At 55.3% G+C, this 19311-nt stretch overlaps 2 protein-coding genes across 2 annotated transcripts; one reads left to right on the top strand and one right to left on the bottom strand.

The window, feature by feature from the left end:
• Nucleotides 1-1913: 1913 nt before the first annotated feature.
• Nucleotides 1914-7920, top strand: YBX2 (Y-box binding protein 2). The gene is made up of 9 exons (XM_027518271.1): nucleotides 1914-2239; nucleotides 2891-2954; nucleotides 4378-4411; nucleotides 5253-5342; nucleotides 5921-6205; nucleotides 6377-6480; nucleotides 6744-6921; nucleotides 7344-7428; nucleotides 7525-7920. Exons 1-8 carry the CDS (start codon nucleotides 1963-1965, stop codon nucleotides 7392-7394), a joined length of 1083 nt encoding a protein of 360 aa, XP_027374072.1. The 5' UTR covers nucleotides 1914-1962; the 3' UTR covers nucleotides 7395-7428; nucleotides 7525-7920.
• Nucleotides 7921-8171: 251 nt separating this feature from the next.
• Nucleotides 8172-14182, bottom strand: SLC2A4 (solute carrier family 2 member 4). Its single transcript, XM_027518270.1, has 11 exons — nucleotides 13895-14182; nucleotides 12503-12619; nucleotides 12221-12393; nucleotides 12008-12132; nucleotides 11769-11884; nucleotides 11511-11673; nucleotides 11237-11424; nucleotides 10945-11049; nucleotides 10693-10794; nucleotides 10030-10233; nucleotides 8172-9482 (listed from the first exon to the last, which is right to left on the bottom strand). Exons 1-11 carry the CDS (start codon nucleotides 13925-13927, stop codon nucleotides 9279-9281), a joined length of 1530 nt encoding a protein of 509 aa, XP_027374071.1. The 5' UTR covers nucleotides 13928-14182; the 3' UTR covers nucleotides 8172-9278.
• Nucleotides 14183-19311: the final 5129 nt, after the last annotated feature.

Here is a 19311-nt window from a genome sequence, read left to right as displayed (position 1 = left end):
TGTTTTTCGGGACCCGACGCCCTGGCAAATAGCATCTTCAACTACGAGAGGTCTGGAGCGGTGGGGCGGGCTAGGTAGCAGTTGGAAGGACAGAGAGGAAGCCAGGGCACGCTGCCTACCGAAGCGACAGGCAGAGGGCGCGCCGGTACCGGGATTAGCAGCGGCCGCAGCTGGAAAGCGGACGCCTGCCTGGCGGGGGCGGGGTGGGGTGGTATTCCGGGACTGAGGAAGCACACGTGGGGCCGGGCAGCGCATGGCTGCACGTGTGGTGCCCCAGGGCTTGCTGTCCCGGCTAAAAATACGCGTCCTGCTGGGGTCGGGAGACTGCCCTCGGCGGGAGAGACCTCTGGAGCCGCATCTTTCTGGGTGGGAGATTGTGGCTCCGAGGCCTGACACCAGGGCTCCCAAGAAACCCGGGGCAAACCTCGCACCGGGCCTTTTCTCATCTGTGGAATGAAAGTGAAAGTCTCTCAGTTGTGTCCGACTCTTTGTGACCCCCATGGACTATACAGTCCAAGGAATTCTCCAGGCTAGAATACCGGAGTGGGGAGCCTTTCCCTTCAGGGGATCTTCCAGACCTAGGAATCGAAAAGGAGTCTCCTGCATTGCAGGCGGATTCTTTACCAACTGAGCTATGAGGGAAGCCCCACCTGTGGAATGGGGACTATTTATCTGCTCAAGAAATATTGAGCGCCTATGTTGTGCCAGACTCTGTTCCAGGCGTCAAACATAACTACACAGTTCTTGCCAAGGAGTTCACTGGTCTAGAGTTTCGGAGGAGGCAGGAATAATGTAAATAAGCAATTTCTATTTCCAAAAATGTCATGAGAAAAGTAAAGGATGAAGTGATAGTGAGGAGTGATATATAAGATGGTACTTGAAGAAGTCACCTATAGAGACATCTATGTCACTTCGGCTTGAGTCTGAAGAGTCTGGCTAGTTGGATAAAAGAAAGAAGGTAAAGGGAGCTGCCAGGGAAAGGGCAGGGAGATGGAGAGCGAGGCCCAGCCGGAGACCAAAGCACCCAGTACTGCGGATCTTGAAACTGATCTCCGGTGGAAAAGATGGTTTGTGAGGAGTCTAGGCCTGCCCGGAAAGGGTTCAAGAGCAAGGGAAAAACATCTTGATGAGGGTGTTGATTGCATAGATGAACGCGTTTATCAAAACTCAGAGAATTGTGCATTTTGCTGTATGTAAATCATACGTCAAAAACAACCCAACAAGTGTGAGAGTGCTCGGCTTGAGAGCAACCGTCACCTGGGAAAGTCTGGTTGGCCCCGCGGGCTGATCCCACAGACCAGGGTACAGGGCATCCTCTAGGGAGACGGTCGGGCAGGCTGGGAGAAAGCAACCACACCCGGCAGTGTGCGGGCAAAGGTGGTCTCTAGCGTGGAAGTGAGCCGTGCCGCCCGCAGCCAGGACCAAGGTTACGGGCTCAGGCCCCCGCCCGGGTTGTCAGGGGCAACCTTGGAGCTGCGCCCTCGCCCCGCCCTTCGCGTAGAGGCCAGGTGGCGGTTGGGGCGCGACCAGCCCGTTTGATTTCCCGCGGCCGGTGGAAAGGGGCGGAGGGGGGGAGGGGAAAGCGGCCGTCGGCCAATGGGTTGGGTTGGGGCTGTCACGTGATGGCCTCGGGGCGGGGCCCAGGTGTACTTACTAAGCTGCGGGCGGGGGCCTCAGCCTCCGCGCGAAGTCTGGGAGGCGGGGCTGGCGTGCGGGCCCTGGGGTTGCTCCGCTAGGATTGGCCTGTGGCCGGGAGGCGGGGCCTGCACGCGCCGCGGCTGCGGGCTACGATTGGCCTCGGTTCAGGGCCGGCTGCCGGCGTGCAGGCTAGGCTCGGGGCGCGAGGACCGAGCGGGGCGGTGGGTTCGCGAGCCAGGGGGAGGGGCCGGGGCGGTGGCGGCGGCGGCGGCGGAGGAGGAGGTGGTGGTGGTGGCGGCGGGGGCCGGTACTGGACCCGGCGGGATGAGCGAGGCGGAGGCGGCAGTGGTGGCGACAGCTGCCCCCGCGGCGACGGTGCCCGCGACGGCGGCAGGGGTGGTAGCGGTGGTGGTCCCGGTGCCCGCAGGGGAGCCACAGAAAGCAGGCGGCGGGGCGGGCAGCGGCGGGGTCGGAACGGCCTCGGGCCCAGCTGTTGGGACCCCCTCGGCGCCAGGCCCCCGCACCCCTGGCAACCCGGCGACGGCGGCCTCGGGAACCCCCGCGCCCCTGGCCCGGAGTCAGGCGGACAAGCCGGTGCTGGGTGAGGGGCGGGGCGCGTGCCAGGGCGGCTCTAAGGGGGAGGCGGGGGGGTCGACGGGCTGGGGGAGGGGCATCGTGGAGCCCGGCGGGGTCCGGAAAGCCGAAGGCCGGTACGGCTCGAGGCTCAAAGGACCAGCGGACCGTAGTGAGTTTCCCTGGTGGGAAATTCTGCAGTGTCTTCCTGGGTGAGAAGGAGTGGCTGGCCGGTCCAGCTAGGGTCTGACCACGCCCCCGGGGCGGGAGACTTGATCTTGTTGATTTGGGCTAGTATTAGGTAAATATCTGAGCCCGGGACGCAAGTGCACTAGTGACCCTTACAATAGGAGGGCTAGAGAGACCCCAGTTATGACCTGAGGGCTGAACTTCGTGGACCAAGTAAGTACCCGCTTCTAGGTTAAGGGCCTAAATTTGTAGGATGTGAGAAGCATGCCTTAGAATTGGAAGAGGTTTGAAACCCTGAGCCCCGCTGTAGGGGCGGTTGCATTTAGTGTAATTGGGTAAGAATGCCTTGGAGCTACTGGGTAAAACCTGGTTGGCATGAAGTTTAGCTTAATAGATAATAGGTTGGTTAGATTTTGGAGTGTCCCAAAACTGAGTCCAACTCCATCTCTTCCCCCTATCTTACTGCCCCCACTGCATCTCTGCCTGGCAGCAATCCAAGTCCTGGGCACTGTCAAATGGTTCAACGTGCGGAATGGTTACGGATTCATCAACAGGTATCTGAGGAACCCAGGGAGGGGGTGGAATGGGTGTCTTCCAAACTGATCTATGGGACTGGACACCTTCCCAGCCTCATCTCTACCCCTACCAAGGCACATGGTTGCAATGTCCAGCTGATGCTGATTGAAAGTCTTTAACCACAGCACAGATGTGGGCATGAAGAAGCCTTCTCCACATCTTCAAGGGCAGCAGAGGGTTAATGATCTAGGAAGTTGGCAAATCTGGCTCTGATCCTCGCAGCTGGTGTGTGTCACCTTCTGGTTTAGTTTGCGGCCGCCTTTGGGGCAGAATGTACCTGCTCTCTGTGCCTCCGGCGAATCCTCACTCTCCTCACTCATTTCCTGTTTCGAGCAGCACACATAGCACTCTCATAACTCATCTCCCTTAGAGAGCTGTTAGCTCATTGAATGCCCCATCTGACGGGACTGAGTCTGGTGGGGGTTGGGGAAAGAAGGCACCAGCCCAGCCTGAAGCTGCTGCTTTCCTTCTACAGCACCCCCGCACCCCCAAACTGGGAGGGCCCACAGTGTCAGATTCTGAGCGGAGTCAGGTCTTCCCCAGTGGGCCCTTCCCCAGTCCAGGCACCCTGCCCGGCTCAGCCCTCCTGGGAGGCCTCAGTTCCCTCTTAGCAGGCTGACCTTTGTGCAGATCCAAGTGCTTTAAAGCCAGAACACTTGTTCTAGGGAAGGGTCCTTCTCTAATTCTGGAAACTGAGGACTCCTGGGAGGTTCTGAGGGAATACCTCTTCACACCCACCCCCCTACTGGGGTGCTAGGGTAAACTAGGGTGATGGGCAAGGTAGTGACAGAGAATGATCTAATATCTTTTCTCACCCTTGATCTCTTGGTGTGCTGAGAGGGGGCCTGACCCTGGGGTTCACCTCCAGGCTGAGAATAAAGTTTTGTGGGCTGTTTGGAGCCAGTTCTTGACACATTTTCCCCTCCTCAAAGGTGTTCTGCACCTCTGCTCCTGTCCCTACTCACTCCCTCCTTGACTGCAGAAGGAAGGAGACTGAGAGGAATTCTCCACCCGTGGATTGGGGAGCAGGGGTTGTTGGCTGGGGACAGTGACACCCAGCACTACCAGGTTCTAAGGTGCCCTGGGGTAGAGGGTGGAGAGGGTGGAGAGCTCCACAGGTAAAGGCTGAACCAGCTCCTTCAAGGTGCCTTTGCTGACCCTGCAGCCCTTTCCTCATGAAGCCCAGGTTTTTCATGGAGGTTTTAGGGATCTGCTCTTCATACCCGCTTCAGGGGGCCCTATTGGCTCTTGTCTCACTCTCTGGGCCCTGTTTAACCCCAAGCAGCAATGGAAGGTAGAGAGGATGGGGCCACAGGTCTTGGGAATTGGCAGCTAGGGAGGCCTCAGCAGAGGTGAGTGCCTTACCAAAATCATCACCTAACACCCCATCCTGTCCTGCAGGAATGACACCAAGGAGGATGTTTTTGTTCACCAGGTAAGAGCTGGGATGGCTTTGTGAGGGGAGGAACCCGCCCTCCCTGATGGTCTTTGCCACTGTCCTCTTAGCAGCACAAGTCCTGGCTCTCCAGCTTTCACCTCCCACCAGGAAATAGTTTCCTATCCATCCCACAGGTGCTGTACTAACTACATTGGCCCCACTTGTGTTGGGTTGTCTCTGTAAGAAATGTGCTTGTTGCCCTCTGGGCACGGCACGGCTCACTCCCTTCTGGGACCTGTGAACATCCCAGGAACGAATCACAGGCGGTGTCCGAGGGAAAGGACACAGGCTAGCGCTACTTGGGCGCAGTGGTTCTCAAAGTGTGGTCCCCGCACCAGCAGCATCTCCTGACATCTGGATTCTCAGGCCCACCCCAGACCTAGCCAATCAGTCAGGCTTGGGGGCGGGGCCAGCTGCCTGTTTTAACTAGCTCTCCAGGTGATTGTGATGCCGGCACAGTTTGAGAACCACTGCTTTGGTGGAATGCGCGCTCAGTGGGACTGAGGTAAGAAACATAGTACGTGTTACCCACTTTGCAACTTAAGACTATCGGCTTTTTGTTTGGCTTTTGAGTTCATGTTTCTTGCTTCCCTTCTGGAAATCCCTGAGGGGTCAGGGGAAGAGGGAGTGAGTCCTGGGGACCGTGGTAACTACACAGTTGTTCCAAGGCCCCTAGTCTGTGGCTTTTCCCCTGCTGAACTTTGCCTTCTCCTTGCTTCACACTCCAGCCCCAGCTCACAAGTAAAATTTTGAAAACAATGGAAGTGGGTGGTGGGCCCCACAGGGGTGCGAGAGATCCCGGCCATTCTCACCTTTCTCCTGGCCTTTCCTTAACCAGACAGCTATTAAGAGAAACAACCCCAGGAAGTTTCTGCGCAGCGTTGGGGATGGGGAGACCGTGGAGTTCGATGTCGTGGAAGGAGAGAAGGTTCGGGGGCTGTGGTTGGAGAGCCCGCCAAACCAGGGGAGGGTGCCCTAGAGGTTCCCCCCACAGGCTCTGCCCGGGCAGCACAGGCTGTGGGACTAGGACCGTGTTCTCAAGCAGAACTGTCGTCCTTAAGGCCCTGGCTGCTTCAAGGGGTGTCCTAAAGAAGGTGCCCCTGTCACAGGGCTCTCTCTGCAGTTCAACAGGCCCATGTCTGTTCTCCATGGGGCACCTGTGCCCATGTTCTCCTCTCAGAATCAGCCCTCCAGGAGATGCTCCCCTGCTGCCAGCCCTCTTTCTCCATCCCCACCACACCTCCAGGCTAAGCCTCATGAGGGTCCAGTGGCAGTTATTTCAAAAGGACCAGTTGCAGATGAGGCCCCTTCCAGAAGGGTCCAAACACCACTGGCCCCTGCTCCTCTGGGGAGGTGGAAAGAACCAGAAGTTAGAGGAGCTGGAGAAGGGGCAGTTACCTGGAAGGATGGAAGACAGTGATTCAAGCCAGACTGGGAGGTTGTGCATCTGTTGTGGGAGCTGGTTCTCACCAGTTCCTCCCCACCTCCTCCCCACCTCCTCCCCAGGGCGCAGAAGCTGCTAACGTAACTGGGCCTGGGGGAGTGCCAGTGAAGGGCAGCCGCTATGCCCCCAACCGACGCAGGTTCCGCCGATTCATCCCCCGGCCCCGCCCAGCTGCCCCGCCACCCATGGTGGCAGAGGCTCCATCGGGTGGAACAGAGCCAGGCAGCGAAGGGGAGCGTGCCGAAGACTCCGGGCAGCGGCCCAGACGACGGCGCCCACCACCCTTCTTCTACCGACGGCGCTTCGTGCGAGGCCCTCGGCCCCCCAACCAGCAGCAGCCTATAGAGGTGAGGGGGACTGACAACATGGGAACCAGATGCCCACATCCTGGAAAAGGAGCGGGAGTTAATGAGGCTGGATCCCAGAGGAAGTGGGGTGGAAGGTGGGCTGGGAAGAGCTGTGGACACCAAAGCAGCTGGTGCCACCCGGCTCCCCCCCCGGCCTTTGCATGTCCCCAGGGCACAGACGGGGTAGAACCCAAAGAGACAGCCCCGTTGGAGGGAGACCAGCAGCAGGGGGATGAGCGGATACCCCCACCCAGATTCCGGCCCAGGTACCGAAGGTAAGACTCCCATTCCTGGGCCCTGGCTTCCCCTTCACCAGCCAGTGTGGGGACCCAGGGATGGGAAGGGAAGGGGCCTGAAGCCAGAGGTCAGGAGGGCCGGGCCACTGAGCCATTACTGCCCAGGTGCCCAGGGTTAGCAGGCACCCCTGGGATGGGAAAGGAAGGCAGGCTAGTCTGCCCCTGCTTGGGGGATCCTAGGAGGGAGGGACGTGGTCTGCACTGGGCTCCTGTCCCTTCAGGGTCCTCGCTTCTTGCCCCAGGCCTTTCCGCCCCAGGCCACCCCAACAACCCACCACAGAAGGTGGGGATGGCGAGACCAAGCCCAGCCAAGGCCCCACTGATGGCTCCCGACCTGAGCCCCAGCGTCCACGAAACCGCCCCTACTTCCAGCGGAGACGGCAGCAGCCCCCGGGACCCAGGCAGTCCACAGCCCCAGAGGTGAGGACCTGGGACTGTCCGTGTGGGGGTCCAGAGAAGGAAAGAAAAGCCTGGAGCCAACTTTCCCCTGTCCCTTCTTTCCCCACTCCTGTCTTCCTTTCCCTTTCCTTCCCACTCTCTTTGTCCCCACTTCTCCTGGCCCTGTCCCCACTCATCCTGGCTTCAAGGCAGCCTGACACCCAAGAGCCAGGACTGCCAGGTCCATCCCTGGCAGCCACCCCCCAACCCACCCACCAGGAAAGCCCAGCAGAGGCGTTGGAGCCCACATCGCCCCCTGTAGACTCCCTTGGCTCTGCTGGAGCCCCAGCACCAGCCTGTGGATGGGAATTGAGGGAGGAACGGGAAGAGAAAAGGTGCAAGAGGTTGAAGCTGGGGGCCCTGAAGAACAAGAGGGTCTCAGCCGACCACCTTGTTCTCTCTAGACCTCAGCCCCCATCAACAGTGGGGACCCCCCAACCACCATACTGGAGTGATTCCAACTCAAAGGACACCCAGAGCCACCGTCTGGTGAGTGGCAGGCCCCGGGCTGGGTACTCAGAGGTGGGGGTGGGGCTGGGTGGTGGTAAGTTGCTGGTGTGACTTTTCCATCTCTCTCCTTCTCAGGTATCTGCCAGTTTTTCCAACTGACCTGTATTCTACCCAACACCTCCCTCCCCTCTTTCCCATAATTTGTGACATCAAAACACCGGCTTTTCCCCCCATTCCTTGAGACTCAGGAGGGCCAAAGCAACAGCCTTTTGCTTTTTTTTTTTTTTTTTTTCCTTTCTCCCTTACCAAGGGTTGAAGGAAGGGATCCATCCTTATTGTTCAGAGGCATCAACTCCCTCCCCTAAATCAGGCTGAGAAGGAACCAGCCAGCTCTTCCCTCCTCCTGGTTGTTTTTCTTTCCCACCCCAGTTTATTTTTTGTTTCCCTGCTCCCCCTACCTCTGAAGCCATTTTATGAACTGTCATGTGCCACCTGAGCCTCCAGTAAAAACAAAAACGGGCTTTCCTGTTGTCTTGGTCTCTGCCTCTTTTCTGTTCAGAGCCTTGTTGGTAATGCACTGTTGAGGGTGGCAGGAGGGAGAGGGGTTCGTAGGCAGGGCCTACTCTCGGATCCTTGTTCCCACGGTTCTAGCTGTGCAGCTCTGCAGAAGTGCCTTCATCCCTGGGACACTGACTTTTCCCATCTGTGAAATGGGACTGTTGCCTCCCTGGTAGAATGAGTGATTCCTGAACTGCCAAGAGCAGGGTCTAGCACCTGCAGCGTCAACTTACTGAGGCTTTACTACTGTTAACAAAGGCAGTGATTCCAGATCTTAAGTGGAGGCATGAGTGACAGCATCCAGTCCAGAGGATTCTGTGGCCTGGAACTGAGGCAGGATGGAGAAGAGGCGGGGGTGGGGAGGCTGTGGTCTGGGTCTCAGCCCGTCTTGGAGTGCCTCCACACAACAGCATGCATATCTCATACAGTAACTTTATATACGGATCTCTCTATATATACATTTAGTACAACAGACCTTCAGTTTCTTCTCCCTGCCCCTGCTTTTTCAAACATATACAAAAATATCTGAAGGCTCCTCCCAGCCCAGTGTTTACAGGCAGCCTTTCAAATCCCTCTTGCCCTTAGTTGGTCAAAAGCCTGTGGGTATAATACCCTCCCAGGATGGGAGAGGAGGGAAGAGCTGGGGCCCCCACCTGGCAGCCTTGGGGAGCAGCGGGGGTGGAGCTCAGAACCCTGAGTCTAGAGGAGAGCCCACTGTCCCTTCCTCTCGCCATGGATGGACGCGTGTTCCTCTCGCCCTGGAAGGCTGAGCAAGAGGACTGAGCCTGCCCTGTGAGAAGTGAGATTAGATCTTGGGAAGGGGGTGTGTCCTTTGCCCTGGAGGGGACAGACGGACCCCCTCCCCTTTCACCCAGAGTCTGGGCAAGAATTCCGAGGAAGTGCCAGAGGGGGAGGAGTCCAAGGTGGCAGGAACTGGATCTGTCTTCTGTCCTGCTCTCGGCTTTGGTTCACCCCCACTGGAAAGTCAGTCCTAGAGTCTCTCCTCCCTGTAAACCCCCTTCACTAGCCAGGGCACAAGTATTCTGGAGCTGAGGTGGGGTGGGGATGGCTACTGAAGAAGGAGGGGATGGAGGGGAGACCCACCCCCACAGCCACTGCCTAACCACAACACAAATAATCCAAGAGGTCACACGAGGGGAATGAGGGGGTGCTCAGACCACCGTTCCCTCCAGCTTCCCAATCCCACCAGGCTGCAGGGGTTTTCTCTGCCCTGGAAGTAATGGGGAAGAGAGGGTTAAAGTGCTGCAGAGAAAAGGAGGGGGGTCTCTGGGCAAGTGGAGAGAACTGGCTCTCCCACCCCTCTGTGGCCCTCAGTCATGCTCATCTGGCCCTAAGTACTCCAGTTCTGTGCTGGGTTTCACTTCCTGCTCCAGAAGAGAAGGTGTCCGGTGGAAAACGGCTGAGATCTGGTCAAACGTCCTGCCACGGGTTTCAGGCACTTTTAAGAAGGTGAAGATGAAGAAGCCAAGCAGGAGGACCGCGAATAGAAGAAAGACGTAGGGACCCATAGCATCCTGGGACAAGTGGAGAAAGAGGTGTTGACAGAGGGGAGGGAACGGGTGGCCTTGGGCAAGCCAGGACTAAAGGACTGGCTTGGGGCCAAAGATCCTCACAGGGAACTGGGACACTGCACGAAGCAGGTGGCTCCTTGGTGGGCAATGGAAATTGCCAGGAGAATTTAGTGAAAAGAGAATTTTATGAACCCCATCTCTCCTGGTTTTTCCCTCTCTTTCCATCCTGAGTTACTGCACTCAGTGGATTCCTAGCCATTTGCACTATTAATACGAAGTTTGTAATTTTACTCCTAAGTAAGTTATGCCAGTAGTTGGCTTTGAAGACAGCTCTGTTGTTTTCCATCTAGCTCAGTTCCCTTCTTTGCTTTGATTCTGGTGGAGCAGGCGGTCTTCAGGACCCATGTGGTCCACTAAAGTGAGCCCCCAACCAGCAGTCTATGGGCGAGGCGGGGTGGGGGGATGCTGAGTGGAAAGCATCTGGGCCAGTGATGCGTTGCCCTCCTCTGGCTGATGGTGTGGGAGATGGGGGCGGGGGCAGGGGACCTACCGCCACATACTGGAAACCCATGCCGATGATGAAGTTGCATGTCCAGTTGGAGAACCCAGCCACTGCCATGGCCGCTGGGCGGGGTCCCTGGCTGAAGAGCTCGGCCACGATGAACCAGGGGATGGGGCCAGGGCCAATTTCAAAGAAGGCCACGAAGCCAAAGATGGCCACAATGGAGACATAGCTCATGGCTGGAACCCGCTCCTGGGGGCCGGGTAGGGAGGGTGGACAACTCAGGTCAGGTCTTTCAGGATCTTCCTTTGCCCTCCACCCAGGAAACTGGCATTGACCCTACCAGCCATTCACAGGCAGGGGACTGCCACCTAGGTTAGAACATGCCTTCAAGCATTTGACATTCAGCTGGCTACCCTGTGCTGATTCAGGATCTTATGTCGATTCCCCCATGATTCTAGAGCTGGGTTCTTAGGAATTACTGTTCTTGAGGTTTGACAGGGGCTCTCCCCACTGGCTGTCAGGTTAATGCTACAGTGTCCTTCTAGAGCAGGAGGAAGTGCATGCAGCCTGGGTCCCTCAGGGGCATGGTCTTGGCACACGGCCTGGGCCCAAAGTCAAAGGCATGTATGTTGAGGAATGACCCTGGCTGTCCTGGGGCAGTTCCCCAGGATTGGGAGGCTGGTCCCCTTCCCTCTTCTCAGGCCTCACCAGCAGAAGCAGAGCCACAGTCATCAAGATGGCGCAGCCACACATGCCTGCCAGGCCCAGGAGATGGAGGGTCCGGCGCCCAGCCCGTTCCACCAAGAACACCTGCAGAGAGAGTCAGGGCTTGCCAGGGGCCTTCAGGGCTTGGGACGTGGGAGGGATTGGGTGGTTGGGGTCAACCAAGGGTTGGACCTTTAGGACACCCAGTTATGTCCAGAAGCCAACGGTGGGACCCTTCCAGAGGCCAGCAGTTACCGAGACTAAGGTGAAGACTGTGTTGACCACGCCGGCTCCAATGGTGGCATAGGCTGGTTTCTCTACCCCCGCTGACTCAAAGATGCTGGTGGAATAATAGAAAACCTAGAGGTGGGCCAGAAGAAAAGGTGATGACAAGGATGTTCCTTCCTCCCTTGAAGCCACACCAAGCTGGACTGACTCTGAATTTTAACGAAGCAGGGGCTTGCTCCCTTCTTCATTCCTCTGGGGCTATTCCCTAACCCTGCCCCTCTTGGAGGTGGCTGCGTCCACACCACATTGATGCCCGTACCGCATTGATGCCTGAGAGCTGCTGGCTCAGCTGCAGCACAATGGCGATGACGAGGGGCTGCCGATGGGTGTGGCTGCCCAGGAGCTGGAGCAAGGACAGGGGCCGCTCACGCTCCAGCTTCCGCTTCTCCTCCTTCAGCTCAGCCAACACCTCAGACACGTCGGCCCAGCCCGTCAGGCGCTTCAGACCTGGAGGTGAGGGGGGTCAAGCCTGAGAGGGCAGGCAGAGGGCCTGGGAGAGGCACAGGTTCCCGCAGGATGGCACGGGAGCTCACTCTTTCTGGCGGGCCCCTCCAGGTTCCGGATGATGTAGAGGTAGCGGGGGCTTTCCGGGCAGAGGGGCAGCAGGACCATCTGCAGGAGGGCAGGCAGCACGGTGATGCCCAGGAGGAGTGGCCATAAGGTGGCTGTGCCCAGCATGGACTCCAAACCTAGCACCTGTGGGAGAAGGCAGGGAAGGAGGGCAGGATGTTCAGCCTGTACCCAGAGCCCCAACCCCCTGCCCAACCTCCCAGGAGGCCAGGCCCAGTCACCTGGGCGATTAGGATGCCAGTGACGATGGCTAGTTGATTGAGTGTCCCCAGGGCGCCCCGCAGGTGAGTAGGGGCAATCTCCCCCACGTACATGGGTACCAGCCCCGACGTCAGCCCTGAGCAGAGGGAAGAAGAGAGCTTCTCAGGGCAGCTGCCCACCGGCCCCCGCCCCCATCCCCAAGGCCAGGGTTAGTGAAGGACAGCAAGGCCCTGCACAGGGCCACAGTGCCCGTGGGTACCTGAGTAGGCGCCAATGAAGAACCGTCCAAGAATGAGCATCTCATAGGAGGCAGCTGCCTTGGCCAGGCCCATGAGGGTGCCCCCCAGCACTGCCAGGGCGTTGTTGAACAGCATGGCCCTCTTCCTGGCAGACAGAGTGGGGCTGTGAGAGTCCAGGAACCCATGCTCTGGCTCCCTTCCTGTCCCTCCACCCTCACCCTCCAGCCCCATACCTTCCCAGCCACTGAGAGATGATGCCAATCAGGAAGGATGAGATCATGCCACCCACAGAGAAGATGGCCACGGAGAGAGCCCAGAGTGTGGTGAGTGTGCCTGGTGGGATGGAGCCGGGTCCCTCAGGCCCCTGCCTCCCCAGCCAGGTCTCATTGTAGCTCTGTTCAATCACCTAGGGGCACAGCAAAGGAGTGATTAGCTGCTAGACTCTTCCCTCTCTGCTCACTACCCACCCCCCCACCTTGTCTGGGCACCCCACTCTGCCAACTGTAGCCCCTCACCTTCTGGGGGGCATTGATGACCCCAATGTTGTAGCCAAACTGCAGGGAGCCAAGAACAGCGGAGAATACGGCAAGGACCAAGGTCCCAGTGACTCGCTGCCGAGGGGGCTCCCCATCCTGGGCAGGCAGAAGCAGAGAGGAGACATGTCACATGGAACTGTGCCATCTTTCCTTCCTCCAGGGGTCCAGGCCCAGTAGGAGTCTAAAGATGCTGGGTTTCATCCAACGTGTGGGATGAGGGAAAGTGGACCCATATTAGGAATCAATCGAAGATCTCAGTGTAAACAAGAGCAGGAAGAACCCAAGAGTACCAGGGCATGAAGGAGAAACTGATGTTTGAGTCCAGCAAGCAGAGAAACATTTGAGAACCTGGGTCTCACAATTCCTCTCTAACCTTGGGACAGGCTTGGCATTAAGAGACCCCCATTCAGATTTGTGCAACCTTAGGTAAGTCACTTCCTCACTTTGAACTGAAGAGATAGGGGTGATGTTCCTTGTCAGGTTAAAGTGTGAAAATCAAAACTGAATGTTGAGTGGCCCCAACAGTGCTGCTTTTATAAAGTAACAAGTGTGCTAGCATCATCAGTCTCTGTCCTCTTCTCTTCCATCTGCGGGTTCTCTCCGCGGGCTCCTGGAAGCCTCCAATAGGCTCAAGAAGGACAATTCCAAAAAGGACATCGCGGTCATTCCTCCTGGCTTATGGCCTTCTCTGTCTCCGCCCCGGCCTCCTCCCTTCCCCCTCCAAGCTGCGACAAAGGGCAGGGGGCCATGCTGGCTTTTGCCTGAGCGAGCCTCGCGCAGGGGATGGGGGCGGGAAGGTGGTGTGAGGGGCGGTAGCCTTGGTGGCTGACCGCTGGCGGCACAGACTGTCTCCAAAAGGAAACCTGAGCTGGGGGAGGGAGGGCTGACACTCCCCTCTACCCCTCCACCAACCGTAGGGCCGAGGGAAAGTTCAGCGTCCTGGAGGACTGCCAAGAGTGGGGGTTGGGGTGGACCTACGGAGCATCTCCGGTCTTCGAAAAACTGCGGGCGGGAGAGCCGGGACAGACGGACAGCTCCTGGAGGGCAAGACTAGCCTGAATCTGCTTTCTTGAGGGCAGGAAGTCCTCGATCCCGGCGCAAAGCGCCGCGAACTATAGAAAAGGGCGAACCCAGGACGCGCAGAATCCAGCTGTGGTTCTTGCCCACAATGATCCCCCAGACTCATTCTTCCTCTTGGAGTGACTGGAATCTGACAGTCACGGGTTGTCCCGCTCGGGTATAAATAGCCAGTCCCCCACCCCACCCCCTGCGCCTGCGCAAGGACCGCCCCCTAGCTGACCCCAATCGCGACCCCAGCCCGAGAAAAGCGAGACCCTTGTCCCCGTCCCGCCGCCTCATGCTAAACCCTACTTCAGAGCCGATCTGTTGGAAGCCCGACGGCATCTTGTCTTAGGAACTGGAGACGCAGGAGCTGCAGTAGACGAGGGGGAGGCGACTGGGGGGTCTGCGACCCCAGCCTGGTGGGCGGAGGACGCGGGGGTGATGGGGGTCCCGGAGCTTCGTGAGGAGTGCGAGTCTGGCGAGATCCGCAGCCACAAGCCCAGGAGCCAGACAGCAGCTCCCGGGAATCTGGCGAAGCTTGGCTGGGGGGAAAAGACCCGAAGAGCAGCCCCCGCAGCCCCTAGGGCCACGCCTTTCACGGCACCCATTGGCCAGGAGCCCGCACACCCCAGCAGGCCACGCCCCTCCCTGAGCCTGGGGCTGAGAGTTTGGCACCGGCTGTGGGGTAGGCCAGCGAGGCCACGCCCCTCAGCGTGCCCGGTGAGACACGCCCCTCGGGTTTCCGCCAGCCTGCTGCCGCGAAGTTTTGAGAACAGGGTCCTGGGAAACCTGGAGGCCCTGTTCCCCTTCATGTGAAGTCTCCGCCCACCAGCCGAGGTTCGGGGCTAAAGAAGCGACTTCCACAGGATGGGAGGGGACGGGCCAGGTACACTTGCCCGGGAGAGAACTCGGGCGGCCCGCGACCGAGCGCTAGCCGGCGCGCGGGGTGGGTGCAGAGCAATGGCCTGGAGTAACCCACAGTGGTTATTTTTAGCTCCCACGTTGGGAGACGCCAAATGTCAGGTCCCGGGTGTCCCAGCCTGTCCTGGGCGGGGGAGGACAGGGAGATGGAGCCTTAAAGGATCCGCGACAGGCTTCCCACGCGGAGATGACCCGGGGCACAGGAAATTCCGTTCCTAGCGGCTCAGGTGTCTGGCCTCGGGGGTCGTCTTTCTATGCATCCGTGCTCGGAGCACTGCCTCTCTGGCCCTTCCCCTACACTCATTCCCCACGTTGGTTCCTGGAGGTGGCCGGAGGGACAGGTGGTCACACGAACCACGTCACCAGCCCTGAGGTGCCTGAGCCGCCAAGAATGTGCTGGCCGCGTGGACGAGTTGGACACGCTCTCTGGAGGTCGCTCCAGGTTTGAATGCCCAGCGAGGAGGGCGTGACCTAGAGTTGGCAAGTCCCCGGAGCAGCCTCGGAACGCTCTGAGCACCGACAGCGCGCGCTGTGAAGAATCGGACTCAGAAGCACGGGGCTCTAGTGCCACCTGGAGGGAGAGCGCGGATCCGCAGCGGATCTGGCCGGGGTGGTCTGCGGCCCACTGTCCCCGCTCGTTCCACATCTTTAAGGCTTTCATTGCTTCCAGCCCGGGCCTCTCTCTGGAGCTTCAGATCCGAGTGTTCAGCTGCCGCCTGGGTGGGCAGTTCACATAATCAGCATGTTCAAACCTGCTTCTGCTAACTTCCTCATCCCAGTGAACGGTCCTGTTAGCCAGCCTGTCACTCCTATCAGAAAGAGGAAGTCATGCTTGATTCCTCCTCTCCTGCACCCCCCACTTTTATCCAGTTTCCAGCATTGGTGTTTTAACTCCTAAATCCTCATATTCATCTGATTTTTTCCACCTGTACTGTGGCCAGTTTGGTTCAGACAGCCATCACCCTGCCTGGTCTTCCTGCTCCTCTTCCTAAAGGAGGGGCTGAGTACAATTCAAAAAGAGTTCAACCTCCTCACTCTCCCCTCTGAAGTCTCTGTTGCCAATTGTCAAGTTCTAACCCCCTTTCAGAGTGAACAAAACCTTTTGCCTTTCCTCCTATCTCTGCCTCACATTCTATCCCCTCCCCTCAAGTTTTAGTCAATTCCTAACTATTTCTTGTATCCAGAACACACTGTGCTGTTTTACTCCTTGGTGGCTACTAATAATCCCTTAGTCTGGAATACCAGAGGACTCCCATTCATCCTCTGAAAAACTACCCCCGCCCCCACCCCCGCCCCTGTCCCTGTGATACCTTCCTTGGCTTTGCTCCAGAAAACCATGTGTCCCCATGTAGTACATTGTCATGATTTCTTCTCTGCACATTAACCCCGAGGACAGATAATCATCTTGTTTACCTCTGTATCCTCAACACCCAGCTCACCCAGGATGAGCACTCAGTATTTATTTGTTGAATGAATGAAATGAGGGTCTGCTCCTGATGGTCAGGAATATGGACTGGGGAACGGTCATGAATGGGGGAACGCTTTGGTAAATGGTTCCACATACCTGACCAAGGGGAACTAAAGTAGAAGAACTAAAGTCTGTTAGTTGAGGGGAACAAATTGTTTATGAATAAAAAGGAGCAGAAGTGATTGTTGGAAGCAGAGAAGGAAGGTAATTGGGAAGGTAGAAGGAAAACCAGGGATGCTGGAATGCCATGAAAGGAAGAGGGCAGGGAGAGAGGGAAAGCTGAGAAAGGTGCCAAGAGGTAAAAAGGGAGCTGGAGGGAGGCACAGGTTGGAGGCAGATGATAAGTCAGGGTAGCAGATAGAGTGCAGGCCTTGGAGTGTCTCCTGGCACTCGGGTCAAGGAACTTTCCCAGTCTCATTCAGATGCTTTGCTCAGATGCTTCTAGGAGTTTAAGCCCCAGGGAAAGTAGAATCAAGGAAAGCAAGTCAGATCTAGATAAAGAAGATAAAAAGAAAGGAGAAGGTGGTGGGGAGTAGAAGAGACAATGGGAATAAGGAGAGTCAGGAGGGAGGGAGAAAAATGTCTGGGAAGGTGGGAGAAAGAGACTAATTGCGAGAGGATGGGAAGGGAAGAAATGAGACACAGGACACAGTGGGCATTTAGCATTGGAGCGTGTGTGCGTTCATCTTGCTTAGAAATTAATCCTTGGCTCATTTGATCTCAGAACCAGTTGTAGCCCTTTCTAAGCTCTGCCCTAGGACATGGGGAGCTGATCCTTCCAGGCTTTTGTTTTCAAAGTCCCATATTCACTGTCTTCTGACTGGATATAGCCCATAGGAGGTGAGAGATTGGAGGGCAGGAGAAAGCCAGGATGTTTCTTCACTCTCTCTGCCTCCAGCTCCTACTCTTTAGGCCCACTTCACTTTCAGCTTCTAGAGGGAAACACTGGACCCCTGAGCTCCAGCAATGCCATCTCCTCCCTTTGTCCCATCATTGTTTTTGTCAATATATGAGGATCTCAGGTACAGAGGATTGAATTAATGGCACAGTTCTTGGTACATGATACTCACTGATCAATGTCTTATATTTATTAAAAAAATTATCCTTTATTTCCATATCCATTTCTCATTTGTCTTCTCTCAAAAACCCACCATCCCAATGCATTTAAGGCTCCCTTTTGTTGTACTCTTGCAAAACATGAATTGTTTTATGTGCAGGTGGCTCAGTGGTAAAGAATCTGCCTACCACTATAGGAGATGCAAGAGATGCGAGTTGGATCCCAGGGTCGGGAAGATCCCCTGGAGAAGGTAATGGCAACCCACTCCAGTATTCTTGCCTGGGAAATCCCAGGAACAGAGGAGCCTGGAGGGCTACAGTCCATGGGGTTATAAAGAGTTGGACACAACTGAGCACAACCCAGTACACAGCATCTGTTTATATCTTTCAATCTAATCTTACTTATTTTCAGTGAGCACTATGTTTTGAGAACCCATTCATGTTCTGTGATTATCCAAGTGATGGTTTCATAATTATTTCATTGCATAATTTATTGATTCATTGCATAATGTACCATTGCCTAATGCTCCACAATGTCAGTCATCCCACTGATAGGCACCCATATCACCTCCACTTCCCAACCACAACAAATAATGTGGCAGTGAACATGGAGCTATGTCTCTGCCTCTGCCTATGTCTTTGTCTTTATTTATATCTATCTCCATGAGCAGAATTGCTGAGTCATAGGGTATACTTCTACCTAATTTGACTAAAAACTACCGGCTTGCTTTTGAGAATGACTATCACAGTCTCCACTTCTATCAGGAGTTCCGGAGAGTTCTGCTACTACCGCACCACCCTCTCAGGCAGCATCCACCCAGAAGCAGCCGAGTGAAGAGTATGGACTCTGGGCCTGAATTGCCCGAGTTTGAGTCCCAGCTCTGATACTTAATAACTTTGCGCCCTTGGGAAAGTTACCTAAGCTCTTTGTGCCTTATTTACCTCATCTGTAAAATGAGAAGGGAGATAATAATAGTATCCACATCTTAGGGTTTTAATGAAGGTGAATACTGTAATACTCATATAGTGCTTAGAAAAGACAGAAATAGATACAGTTTATTGTTTTTGTTTGGTTTTTGAAAAGCTCTATTGAGACAGAATCGACAAACAATAAACTGTACATACTTAAAATGTACAGTTTGATAAAGCAAAAGATTTTTTCTTGGGACTCCCTTGGTGGTCCAGTGGCTAAGACTCCCTGCTCCCAATGCAGGGGGCCCAGGTTCCATCCCTGGTTGGGGAACTAGATCCACATGCTGCAACTGAGACCTGATGCAGCCAAATAAATAAATGAAGATTTTATCTTGAGGTGTTATTGACATGTAACTTTAATTTCAGGTGTACAACACAGTGATATATGTATATATTACAAAATGATTACCACAATACATCTAGTTAACAGCTAATTTGATGTTTTGACATATGTATACACCTCTGAAACTGTCCCCAGAATCAAGATAATGAACACACCCATCACCCTCTGTGTTTCCTTGTACCTCTTTGTAATTCCTCCTGTCAGCCCCTAGGCAACCACTGATCTGATTTCAGTCACGAGGGACTAGTTTGCATTTTTTAGAATTTTATGCAAATAGAATCACACAGATTCTACTCCTTTTGTTTGGACTTCTTTACTTCCCATAACTATTTTGAGATTCATGTATGTTGTTGCGCGTATTGTGAGTTTATTTTTTTATTGTGAAATATTATTGATTTGATTAGCAATAGTAATCAGTTAGATTGTCCATCACCTGTTGATGGATATTTGCATTATTTCCAGTTTGTGGCTGTTACAAATAAAGCTGCCATGAACATTTAAGTACAGGTCTTCATATGGGCATGTACTTTCATTTCTCTTGGAAAATACCTAAGAGTAGGATGAGTGGATTATATGATAGGTATGTGTGTGCAACTTCTTTTTTTTTTCCCAATAAATCAGGTTTTACTGCTCACAGGGTCATTTCTGAGTTGCAAAAAATCTGTCCCTGTATTCCCCTATTGAATCTGGGCTGCCACCATCAGACAGACAAAATGTGCCAGGACACTGTTTTTCTTGCATCTTTGGGAAACTTTAGCAACAGACAGTAGTGTGTGACTTTTTATGAATTGGCTAAATTGTTTTCTAAAGTGGTTGTCCCACTTTACTTGCCCACCCACAATATCTAAAAGTTCCAGTTCCTCCACACACCAGCACTTCAGATGATCAGTCTTTTAAAATCCAGAATTGGACTATGAAGTGAGTGAAAGTTGCTCAGTCGTGTCCAACTCTTTGCGACCCCATGGA

The sequence above is a fragment of the Bos indicus x Bos taurus genome, chromosome 19 (genome assembly GCF_003369695.1).
Source record: "Bos indicus x Bos taurus breed Angus x Brahman F1 hybrid chromosome 19, Bos_hybrid_MaternalHap_v2.0, whole genome shotgun sequence".
Taxonomy (NCBI): Eukaryota; Metazoa; Chordata; class Mammalia; order Artiodactyla; family Bovidae; genus Bos; species Bos indicus x Bos taurus.
Note: the sequence above shows the minus strand (reverse complement) of the source record. Positions and strands in the feature narration are given on the sequence as shown.